Source organism: Xyrauchen texanus, chromosome 16 (genome assembly GCF_025860055.1).
Source record: "Xyrauchen texanus isolate HMW12.3.18 chromosome 16, RBS_HiC_50CHRs, whole genome shotgun sequence".
Lineage (NCBI taxonomy): Eukaryota > Metazoa > Chordata > Actinopteri > Cypriniformes > Catostomidae > Xyrauchen > Xyrauchen texanus.
This window is the reverse complement of record NC_068291.1, coordinates 42,426,534-42,439,722: the sequence shown is the minus strand read 5'-3', so window position 1 is coordinate 42,439,722 and position 13,189 is coordinate 42,426,534. Positions and strand designations below refer to the sequence as shown.

Genomic DNA, 13,189 nt, shown 5'->3' with positions numbered 1-13,189 from the left:
CTCAATGCAAACTTGATTTTTGCATTTTTTACACAAAAAAGTGAGTTATTTGTAAACATGAACTTACAATGAACAATACTTTATCAGCACTTGTTAATCTTGGTTGACGTTCATTTAAAAATACTTTATTTTAACATTAAATGTTTTATATGTTAGCATTAATGCATTATGAACTAACATGAATGTAACACAGTTAAAGATGGGCAAGGAGGAGGCGAGAACCGGCTCGTCAATATAAATGATAATTTAATTAAACTCAAACCACAAGCACATAAACACACACACACATGCGGACATGCCCGTAATTCTCTCTCTCTCGAACCATCGTCACCGGCCGCATTTATCCCTTGCGCGCCTCATCAGGCCGATTGGGGACCGGGCGCGATATTCCGACCCGGCCCCGCCCCCCTCCGCTCCACAATGAACTAAAAATGAACAATAGTATTTTAATAAATGAACATTAACCGAGATGAATTCATGCTGTAAACCTTACTGTTCATTGTTAGTTCATTCACTTGTTAAAGAATAGAATCTTATTGTAAAGTCTAATCAAAATATACTGCGCATTTACATGACTTATTAAAACTGTAATCATTTCCGTAACTTGTTGAGGCCTGAACACCTTCATTTTAAAATTCCCTGATATTTCCTGGTTTTCTAAGAGTGTGGGAACCCAGACCAAGTTATTCTTTCATATTACTTGTAGAACCATTTGCAATAGAGTACCATGATATATATCAAAGTATAAAGCATATACATGGTGTCTAACATCATCACAGTAATCTTTTGAAGCAATGCATTTTTCCTGAAATGTACCAATAAGTAATGTTAATGTTAATACAATTATATTCTTTGAAAAACCTCGAAGATCCACGTAAATACCAAGGTACATGAATATGGTAATCATTCAGTACCATGGCAACATATCTTTCTTTTGAGACGGTGAACCTAAATATTAAATGCTTCAAAACATATAACACATTTTATTGCATATTCCTAGAAATTACAAAAGCAAAAAAATAAAAAAAATAAAATAAAATACAAAGTAATTTTTTTTTTATTGTTTACAGAACTTTAACACAAAGGAAAGATATTACACTTGTATATATAAAAAACAAACAAACAAACAAAAAAACTGTATAGTAACAAAGCATCAAAAGAAATGTGTTTTTTTTTTTTCCCCCAACACTTCAAAGAACAGCAAAAAACATCAGGAACAAATTCTACAGATCATCAAAACATTCAAAAAGATAAAAAAAAAAAAAAAAAAGGTTTTTCAGAATTTTTTGCAATTAGCTCAAAAGAGAAACAAATAAACAGAAACTTGTATTCCTGCAATTTACATGAACATCAACGAAACCAAACGCTGTCATCCAGATTTCCGGCAGACTCCACAGCGCTGCAGGACTTCCTGTCCAAACCTGTAAACAAAGACACACCGACACAAACAAAATGAACAGACCGATGAGGGAAGACAGGCAGGAGACCCTCTCGGACAGAAAGCCCACCTTGGATCCCTCCGTTCACCTCAGCAGGCCAGGAAAGTCATGGCGTTCCTGCGGTAGGAACTCTGTCGGGGAAACAGCAGAGGAGAGAAAGAGATCTGTTATGAATTAGCACTCGACTTTCTCAGAGGCTGAAGGCCGGATCTTGTTTTCCGGTTTCAGACGGCACGGCCTGGAATGTGACGCTTTTTTTTTCTCTCTCCAAGTATTTCTGGTCGTGTGGGTTGCGACACACCATCCTCCTCTATTAGAAACACGGATACACAACAAGTGTGGTTAACAAGTGGTTTATGAATCTGTTCGGGGGAAACGGCAGGATGATTTGCTGAATGGTAGACGTGCAGAATGTCACAGGGGTGTAATGGTGAGGATAAAAACACAGGAATTATATATCATTATATATATTTTCTGTTTATTTAAAAAAAAAATATTCAGGCAAAAATATTTCAATCACATAACATATTTGAAACATAGTTGTTATATGTTCCGAAATAAAACGTGAACTAGGTTGCAAATATGTTATGATTTAAATATTTTTGTCTGAATAATCATTGTAAAACACAATAATATATAATTTGAATGTTTTCTGAAAACTGGCGCCAAAATCCTATTTAAGTATTATATGGGTCAATGCCATTCATAGAGAAACTTACGTGAATAAACAAACCTCTTTTCAATTTCTGAAATAAAATTATTTTTATATTTTTTGTGGGGCTTAACCCTATAAAGCCGTGTGATCAAATACGGCTCCTGTTTCACTCTCTCTTCAAGCTCATGAGCCAAACAACAATTGGTATGTACGTTTCACACGTTTATGGCACCATCTAGTGGTTATTTGTAAAAAAACTGGTTTCAATGTTTAAATCGATCTATTTAAATTGGTAGTGTACTTTCAAGAAAAGTGACTTATGTTGGGATAAATGACAGCTTATTTTAATAAAGTAAAAGTGACTCATTTTAAAATGAGTATTTGCTGAATATAAGCAACTTGTGCTTGGTTAAAATTTTGTATATTATTTTATTGAAAAAGCCTGTTGAAATCGATGTACCATCACAAAAACAATCACAGATCTTTAAATATTCTGACATATACTTTTTATAAGATATATTTGAAGTGTGAACTAATATTTCTGTGTATTTTCATATATGCAGCCATTGTAACAATCTTATTATTTTACATTACAAGCTATTATGATGTCATCTTACCGTAGGTTCCCGAGACCCAGCGAAAAAAGTTTTACAATTTCCATTCTTTAAATGTAAATATAGTGTTTGGTACATAAAATACATATTATACAAATTGTTTATTGTAAAAGGAATATTTTATTCATACTGTATTTGATGTGCTGAAGTGAACTGATGCATTTCAATCCATATTTATAAGCTACAGAGAGGAAGTTGTCACGGTCAAACTCTCAACTATACTTGGTATCTCTGAAAAGCCCAGGGACTCCTCTGATAATACCCCAAGATTTACCCCTGTAGCATGTATGGGCTAAGAAAAACTTCAATAACAAATGTCCTACACATGAATGAATTGCTGGACCTCCGGAGGATAATGACCTTTAAAGACTCATGTATCAAATATGATACATAATGGGGGCCTGGATAGCTCAATGAGAATTGACGCTGACTACCAACCCTGGGGTCGCGAGTTTGAATCCAGGGCGTGCTGAGTGACTCCAGCCAGGTCTCCTAAGCAACCAAATTGGCCCGGTTGCTAGGGAGGGTAGAGTCACATGGGGTAACCTCCTTGTGGTCTCTATAATGTGGTTCTCGCTCTCAGTGAGTTGAGCGTGGATGCTGCAGAGAATAGCTTGAGCCTCCACACGCACTAGGTCTCCGCGGTAACGCACTAAACAAGTCACGTGATAAGATGCGCGTATTAACGGTGTCAGACGTGGAAGCAATTGAGATTCATCCTCCGCCACCCGGATTGAGGCGAGTCACTACGCCACCACGAGGACTTGGAGCGCATTGGGAATTGGGCATTCCAAAATTGGTGAGAAAAAAATGGGGAGGCAATAAAATAAAATATGATACATAAATAAATAAATAAAACTTTTTATAGTGTCTAATGGTTCTAAAAACAGTTTAAAAATGGAATTTTCGGGTAATTCTTTCACATGTCCGGCTTTACAGGGTTAAAGTAAAAAAATATCATCAGTAAGGATCGTAATAAAGAAAATACTTCATTATAAGGCTACAATTATTATTATTTTTTTAATTTCTTAAAAAATGAGATTTGTTATTAAAAAAAATTATATTTTAAAAGCTTTTATGGTGTATCCAAAATGCAACAAGAAAGACAAAAACAAACAAACAAACAAACAGGAAATGACATCACAGAGTGGAAAATATCAGATAATTGAATATAAAATGTAACCTTAATATGACGGTATAAACATTTACAAAAATGCCACAATAAAACAAGATCCAAGATCAAACTAGATTTTTTAACTGATATGTCATTTTGTGTATCATTGTGGATCATAATTAGTCATTGAATCATATTAGTAAAATGACATGCGACGTTCTCATTTAGTTAGCGACGTCTGCTGTTCATGTTAACATAAGCACTCGGGTTGATTGTAAAGTGTTCAAACAAACATAATTACATTTATTTAAGGACAAAACTGTGAATAACATCTTCCTGGCAACAGAACCAGAAATCAGTTATGTTTTTATGAAAGCATCACTGATCTCAGGAGTTGAGATCGCGGTGACGGTCACGGGTAACATATCAAAATAACATGTTCGTCTGTGTAAACAGAGACATTCAGTTGCACTTTTACACCATTAATTATGAATATTTAACCAGAGAGAGGACAAAAAGGAAATAAAGAGTGCATCATTCTTGATAAAACGAGTTAAGTGTTTAAGGGTTCAGTCGCTGATTCACTGGGATAGAAGAGGTGTAAGCCAACACAATCCAAAGCCATTCGGGTGGTAGATTATTACATATGTCATTTAATTTCCTCGTCACTTGTTGGCAGCGTCCTCCATGCAATACTCCGCTGTCCTCTCTTGGTTTGTCTAGTATTTTAACAGCATACAAAGTGAAATGTAAAACCATTCTCCAGAGTTTTGCAAGAAAAACAGATGATAAAAACTAGACACAGGCCTAGAAACATGAACTGGCTGCAAAAAATGACAAAAACACGAGTGAGAGAGAAGGATATTGTGAAAGCTTTCAGTTCACATCGGAAAACCTGGAACTCATAAAGCGAGATTCGCGCATATCAAAGCTGAAATGTCTTCTCTTGATTTGCTTGCGACTTCTGTTTCTTTCTGTAATTATCTTCAAGTCAAATTATAGGATCAGCACACTACAAGGCAGATTTCTAATCAGGGAACAAGGAGCATATGAACATATGATCCTGCAGTCCAGAAACGGACTGTTTACACCTGTATCTGTTACACTGTACGACTTCTGTTTGACATCTTACACCGACGGCACTGGATGCATATTTCCATTTACACTTAATTCATTTGTGGTGATTGTTAAGGCATGACTCACTATTTCCATTGATCATTCTTTGCATGTGACTCTACTAAATGTATTGCATTTATTGATTCAAGTCTTTTTTGCTATGCTTAACCGATGCTTATGAATGGTGCTTTATTAAATACTGGATTTTTCCAGCTCAGCACATTCTAAACTCAACACCAGTTTTGCGCAACATTTCAGCCTTTTTTTCCCAACATGAAAATACACATCCTTCCGGAAGCTGACCAAGAGAGATTCCCTAAAGGTCCTGAAAATAAATAGCCATGAAATCCACCCTGATGTATATATATATATATATATATATATATATATATATATATATATATATATAATGTGGCATGTTCAACAGGACGTAATTGAGATATATCTCCAAGAAGAGTTCTTTTCTCTATGAACTGACACATGAGGTACACATGAGACCCGGTGAAGCATCTCATTTACCCATCCTCCCGTTAGCTAATTATTTATACTGCGAAAATAGAAAAGTTGGCAAAAAATTAAGGATTCTACTTCCTGTACAGTGCGGAACAGGATGTCATCATTTACTCACCCATATGTTGTTCTAAACCTGTATGACTTTTCTGATATTTTCTATTATTTATTTTGTGTGGAACACAAAAGGAGTTCGTTCTTTTCCAGGCAATTACAAAGAATAGGGACTGGAGCTTTTTAAGCTTTAAAAAGAATATAAAGTCCATAAAAGTAGTCCGTATGACTTGCGTGCTATATTTAAATTCTGATTTAAACATATGATTGGATGTAATGTGATTAGAAAATAATGTAATCCAATTACATTCAGTGCAAAAATGAGTACAACACATTAACATTTAATTTATTGTAATCAGATTACAGTAGCTTAAGTTAATTACTTTTAAGTGCATTGCTTGGGTTACACATTTCTAAAATAATACTATTTATGAAGAAAACATTTAAAACATGAATCATGTTCATGTCTGTTTGCTTTTCAGCGACAGCCAAAAAGTGTTTAGGAAAGTAACTTAAGTAAACTTAAAAGTAATTAGTAATGTGATTACTTTTTTGATGAAGTAATAAGAAAAGTAATCTGATTACCGTTTTTAAGATATGTAAAATACATAAGTAATTTGTAGTGGATTACCTTTTTTAGTAACTTACCCTACACTGCATCAATTCATATGATAGTTTTGGGTGATAAAAAAAGATTGGTCATTATTTACGGAAAGTACCTGGGAAAATCTAGGATAATTGTTTGAAAAAGCTTGAGAGCTCTACTGTAACTGCGTGCAAATAAGAGAGTTACATTTTCTTCAAAATGTCTCTGTGTTCCACCTAAAAAAGAATGGCATGTATGGGTTTGGAACGACATGAGGGTGAGTAAATAATCACAATTTAATTTTAAGGTTAACTATCTTTTAAAAGGGAATATTTGCCACCTGCAAATGATTTTCGGGGGTATTTTATTTATATATTATTTTACATTTTGAGTGCATGTCTAACCACATTAAAAAAAAAAAGAGCATTATCCTTTTACGCCAAACACTTCAATGGAATGAATTAATTTAAATACATTTTCAGTCTAAACAATCAGAGCTGTTATAAAATCTAAAGAACATCAAATTCAAAAGTAACTGAAATAAACAAACTGAATTCTTTTGGAATGTAATTCTGAATGCATGTTTCACATTTAAACCTTTACATTCCATTACATCTTTTTTTTTTTTTTTTTTGTAAATTCATAAATACGGTACATTTTTATATTTGAATGCAATATTTTTTGGCTCTATTACACAAATAGATTGAATAAGCGCTAGTGTCAAGAGGGCTCAATTTATAAAAGTCCACAGGGCCAAAAGTGCCCATAGGTGAAAAATACAAACAAACAAACAAATATGTGAATGAATGGTAATGAGAGGGAATTGAAATAAAGTTCTTTCAATTACATTAACAGCACCGCCCGAGAGGCCTTCGTACTTCTGCTAACTCTGCTTCCACTCGTTCGTTCATAAATCTTTATTCTGCAGTTAAATAGTGCTTAGTAAGACCTCCGCTCCCCCCTTAAAGAAACACTCAATGGAGGTCTTCAGGTTCAGAGCGGCCAGCCTCATCCAGGCACGCCTCTGGCCTTGGCAGTGGGTGGCAGGCCGCGACGGCCCTCCGCAGCCCTGCAGGGGCAAACTGTGTCGATGGGGTCCAAGACAAACTACAGGAAAAAAATATCTTCAACACAGGCAGAGAAGGCATCTGCGTGGAGAGCGGCTCTCTGATGAAAAACCGCCTGCTGACAGGACAAGACGGAAGAGGTTGTGCGGTTTCAGAGTCTCCCGTACAGAAGCAGGATAAAAACGCGTTCCAGTAGCACAGTAACTGACCCTTGCTGATTTTATTGCCCGTATATATTATGAGCTCGGGATTAAATACACAGCGTATGGATCTGAAATCTGGGATCGGTTGATACGGAAGGCCGCCAGGGGTCTGGAAGTCTTTTTTGGACGCACGCTCATCTGTCCTTCACTTCACTAGCGTGAATGGTCACCACATGTTAGCGGTTATTTGTGCAAGCTGTTGAATTTGCATTGGTAGCATGATGTGAACTAATGATTTTCTTGAAACACTGTGGAAAAAGAGAGAAAGTCTAAGCATATATACACGTGCATATATATATATTTATGAAATAATATGAAATGGTTTGACTCTATATTGTTTTACACATTTTTTAGACAATATATTTGAATTTGTAAATTGCCTGAAAAAACCCTAGTCGTCTTCATCTGGTTCAGCGCTTCAAAGACATTTACAGTTATTTTATGTTATTTTTTTACTCATTTTGTTTTCTCAGGCCAGGCATTAGTGAAAGGCCTAGCAAGTGTGTCAAAAAGCAAAACAAAGTAATTAATTAATAGAATGTAATTTGTGTAAAATCCTGCTTTGTGAAAATACTAAATAGTTGTGTAAAAGAACCTCAAAGGTCAAAGTTCAAAGGAAGAAGAGGCTGCTCAAATGTGCACAAAGTAATCTTGTTGTAAAAATCACACACACACACACACACACACACACACACACACACACACACACACACACACACACACACACACACACACACCAGTTAGTTCCGGTCGTCAAATCTGATAGGACAAGAGATGTTTCATGAGCACTGATGGTCTGACACCATCAGCACTCGGACGCTTCACTGTCTGTGTATCACTGCGCTTGTGTTCGTGCTGTTCTAAACTAAAGTGTAAGAGCAGTGCAGATGTGTTAAGAGTTACTGTCTTTATTTTTGACATAATATATGTTAGCCAGCAGGTGGTGGTAAAAGATCATTTTTGTGTGTAATATGAGCCAGTTGGTGACGTGAAGTGAATCCGTTAGTTATTGTTTACATAGAACTGCGCTCCGTGATCGCTCGTATTACCACTACATTACTCAAGCTAGGACATTGCTTTAAAAAGCTTTAAATGAACAATTTCAGGATTAAGGCTCATTGCAGCTGAGAGACACAACAGGCTGATTGATTACAGAACACAAGTCGCTTACCGCTTAGCGAGTTTCCACATTGGATACACACTGTTTAAAATGGCGGAGGACATCGCTGTTTCTATAGTGAATGACTCTTGCGTGCCTACCACGAAATAGGGTGAAATACCACCACTTGGATGCTCTTTTTCTACTGAGAAAGCTGACAGCATCTCTGCTTGGGTGTGGCAACAGGTGATTGCACACGCTTCCTCTCTCTCTCTCTCTCTCTCTCTCTCTCTCTCTCTCTCACAAACGCATCATTTGTTTTGAACCAGTGACGGCAGATTCTGATCCATCATGTAATAAAGTAGTTCCATGCACAAATGTATTTTTATGATCGTACTCAGTTTTCCAAATTTTTTAAATGTACTTGTTAATTGAACTGTTGTATATAAGCAATATCACACTCGCAATCGTGCTATATGGCCCTATATCAGCACTGCTGTATTTACCTACGGCACTCGAATCACAGCAGTGCTGATGTAGAGCAATATCGCACTTTTGCAAGTGTGATATTACTTAAATATATATATATATAAACTATTTTGCACGTTTTTGAATAAATGTTAAGCCATCAAATCTATAAAATAAAAAGTATATATATGTATATATATGTATGTATATATATATATATAAACATTTATGTTATTTAATAGTTTTGATGACTTAACATTTATTTTAAAATGTGAAAAATAGTTTATATATATACACACATACATACACACTATATACTAGTCAAAGGGATGGTTTAAAAAATTAAATTTCTGTCATCATTTACTCACCCTCATGTAGTTTAAAACCCATTTGAATTAAATTAAACTGTTACCAGGGGCTGTCAAGCTCCGAAAAAATGTCCAATAAAATCCCCATAAAAGTGCAACAAATGTAGACTATGCGAGTTGTGCTCTTTCAAGTTGTGATTTTCACTTAATGATGAGTTAAATTTTACTCTGTTTCTCACACAAGGCTATCCTATGGCTTCAGAAGACTAAAAATATAGCATACGAGACATAAGAACAGCTTTTATGACATATATATATAGTACTTTTTGTCATTTTTGGACTCTTAATCGGAACCCACTTTCAATGCACAGCCAAGAGCAGCTTGGACATACTTCAAAATGTCTTCTTTTGTGGTTTGTTGAAGCAAGAAATTCAAAACAAGGTTTGGAATGACACAAGTGTGATTAAATGATGACAGAATTGTCAGTTCTAGGTGAACTATTCCCTTAAAGCTTATTAATCTAACAATAATACATTTCGTAACAATGAGAGCAGATTTTAAAGTATCACAAGAACAAAACCCTGTCAGTTTGACACGTAATATATAGTCGATTATAAGAGGAACTTTGCTCTTATATTAAACTCAGCAGGATCTTAAGTAATTACCATTAAAGGGGGATAACAGTATAACTCATAAAAGGAATCTCTAGTGCTCCGGCCGTTTTGGCAGGAGTGAAGAGGAGTATCTTTGCTCCTTTGCTTGTTTGCGTGAGGGTGGAAATTGTTCGCACTTTCCCTTTTCTAGCCTGTTAAGATGCATCACTGCCAGGATTGCGCTGAATAAAGATGGATGACCCCTAGTGAGAAGAGTATTATCTTTGATCAGAGCTGTCGAGTCCTCTCAATGGCCATCGAGTCTCAGGCGGCCGCGTAAACGTGAGACAAACTGTCTCCACTCCGCCGAGAGATGACACTAAAATTAACAGTCTTGCGCTGGAGGGGAACTCGCATATGTAACTCGTTAGAGAGAATATTATTCTGTCCTTTCTCTATTTTTATGCCCTATAAAAAAGGGTCGCCAAGGAGCATTGTGTATCACATTTTGTAAACAATATGCCATGTTTCCCTTTTGTTGAGATTGTTGTCATTGTTTTACGGTGCCCGGCTGGTTTGACGAACACAGAAAGATCGTTAGCGACAATAAACAAAACAAATCTTTTGCACGCTCCATAAAACAGAGTGGTGTGCACATTTCAGCTCTGAACACCGACAATAGTTCAGTTTTTGTCATCTTTAAATAAATTCTGCAGGCCAAGATACACATCAGACAAAGATTCAGGATGACATTTAACTCCGGCACAAAAAGAGCTTAAATACTGGCGGAGAAAAACAAAGGTCTGTCACAGACTGAGCTTGGGCAGGATAGTTTCACTGAAAGGAATTGTTCACGCAAAAATTTGATTTATGTCATCATTTACTCGCCCTCATGTCGTTCCAAACACGAGAAGTTTAGAAGGGTGTCCAGGTGCTGTTTTTCATACGAGAGTGAACGAGGATTGACGTTGTCAAGCTACAAAATGGACAAAAAAGCACCATTAAAAACAATCCAAAAGGACTTTCGCTATATTCCAAGTCTTTTGATAAATTTGTGTGAGGTATAGGCCGAATTTTAAGTCATTATTCTATGAAAATCTCTCCCTCTGCTTTCGTATTTAAACTTTGCCCAACATGATCAATTACGATAAATGCGTCAACCAATGGCGTGGCATGGGAATGGTGCAACAAGTCTTCATGCACCTTATTTTTAAATTGTGCACGAGCGCAAATGAGGTTTGAGAGCTGCGGTGGAATTAAGGCAATTTTTGCAAATAACGACTTGCGCAAAGCTAATGTACAACTTCAGAAAACTTGGTATGTACCGTGTTTTAGAATGACAAGGGTGAGAAAATTATAATAATTTTTATTTTGGGTGAACAGACAATTCAAAATGTCTGAATTCAACTTTTTTTTGACAGATTTGTGTGAGGAACAGGCCAAAATTTAAATCATTATTCACTGAAAATCTCCCCCTCTGCAGTAGCTGTCAAATCTCATCTTCACTTCTGCATATTGCAATGCATGACACGATTAATTACGAATCATTCGAAATTAATCGAAAACATTTCGACTCGAACAAAGCAAACATGCGACTTCAGAAAACTTGGAAAGTACCGTAATTTACAATGATGAGGGTAAATAAATGATAAGAATTTTTATTTTGGCTTAACTGATTTGTTTGAGGAACAGGTCAAAATTTTAAGTCATTATTCATTGATAATCTTCCCCTCTATTGTAGCTCTCAAATCTCTATTGCACTTCTGCGTATTGCAACTTAGCACGACACGGTTGATTACGATACACACGCCAACCAATGACATTGGCACCACAGCTATTATACATGGCGCTACTAGTCTTCATGCACCTTTTTTTTTTTTTTTTATAAATGCGAGGACAAACGATAGAGAGCTTTGGCAAAAGCTACGATTTGGGAAAAAAAAACGACTTGAACATATCTTTACCACTTTGGAACGACAAGTGTGGGTAAAGTATTACAATTTAATTTTGGGTGAACTGACTCTTAAAAAAATTTGCAAAAGAAAAGTCTGAATGCTAAACGCAGACAAGATAATGGAAAGTGGAATGAGTGTGCATTTCGCTGACTGTAATGAGACGCTGCCATCAGCATAACTCCTGCTCGTGCATATTCATGAGTGCCGTTAGACAGATGTGGGAATGTGCGTGAGGAATTGTGTGTGTGCTGGCGCCCGACAACTCTGGGAGGAGGGAGAGGACAGGGATACACGGAGAGGTTCTGTCTGTCTGGAGCCGACGGATTTGGATCATGGCTGCGGCACTCACAAAATGCCGTGTATGACCGGGGAACTTCCACACCGAACGACTGCCAGTCTTTGAGTCTGCCTGCAAGTTCAACTGTATCGATGTACAGTCGTCCCGGGATAAAACCTCCTTTAAACTCCTTCGATCCAAAATTCAGAGGCCTTAGGAAAATAGACAAGGCTAAGTGTGGGTTTTAATGCAATAATGAACTTCAGACCATTTCTCTCTCTCTCTCCCTCTCTCAAGATTGTATCTGTGTCCGCAAAATCACTGGGTGAAGCTTTCATGGGAAGATCAGGAATGAGACGGTCAGATATTTCTGAAGAATGACCGCATATCCGGGGACAAAGTCATATTCCACCGGTCAGTATTGAGTATTGTGAGTCATCTTTCCTTGTTTCCGTGTATCACTCTGCGACCTCTACATGTATGCTAATAAAATTATTTCAACTCAAATCAATGTTTCATGTCTATTTATTTATTTCTTTGGCAAGTAGTCATGTAATAAGCTGGATAATGAGCAGTCAGATGGTCATTATTTACAAAATAAACACCAACAGAACACACAACAACACAAAAGATAAAACCCCGTCAGCTTTTCTCCAAGGCGAGGTGTATGATCACCCTGTTGAGGTTTATTTTGTGATAACGACTGGCTTCCTTCTAAATTTAAGTCCAATAAAAATGGTGGGCATCAATATTTGGGCATTGTTTGTTTATTGCATGTTTTAAACAATATGCCATGTACCACCTTTGTTGAGATTATGTCTTGTGTGCAACCGTTTTGTGGAAGAACATTGGGTAACACTTTCATTGAAGCCCATATTTATAATGAATTGTAAAGGCATTATAGTGCATTAGTAATGTCTCATAATACACCTTATATCATGTTATAACTTCTAAATAACTGTAACCACAATTATATTATTATAATTAGCAATTCATAGTTATACCTTAAAGTATAATGCATTATTACACAAGACATCTAGTTTTATCTGCAGAAGTTATAATGTATTACATATATATATATATATACATACACACAACTTATAGCTGGTCCTCAAATCTGATTGGATGAG

At 36.3% G+C, this 13,189-nt stretch overlaps 1 protein-coding gene across 3 annotated transcripts in view; it reads right to left on the bottom strand.

Annotated features, from left to right (window-relative positions):
- Window positions 1–1,149: 1,149 nt before the first annotated feature.
- The window catches only part of supt3h (SPT3 homolog, SAGA and STAGA complex component), a 149,336-nt gene continuing 137,296 nt past the window's right edge, over window positions 1,150–13,189 (bottom strand). For 2 of the 3 annotated variants that reach the window (XM_052146170.1, XM_052146172.1), the window contains exon 12: window positions 1,150–1,570. In XM_052146170.1, coding sequence (XP_052002130.1) covers window positions 1,529–1,570 — 42 coding nt within the window. In that variant the 3' untranslated portion in view covers window positions 1,150–1,528. The remainder of the gene's footprint in view (window positions 1,571–13,189) is intronic. The other variant, XM_052146171.1, reaches the window with a different exon arrangement.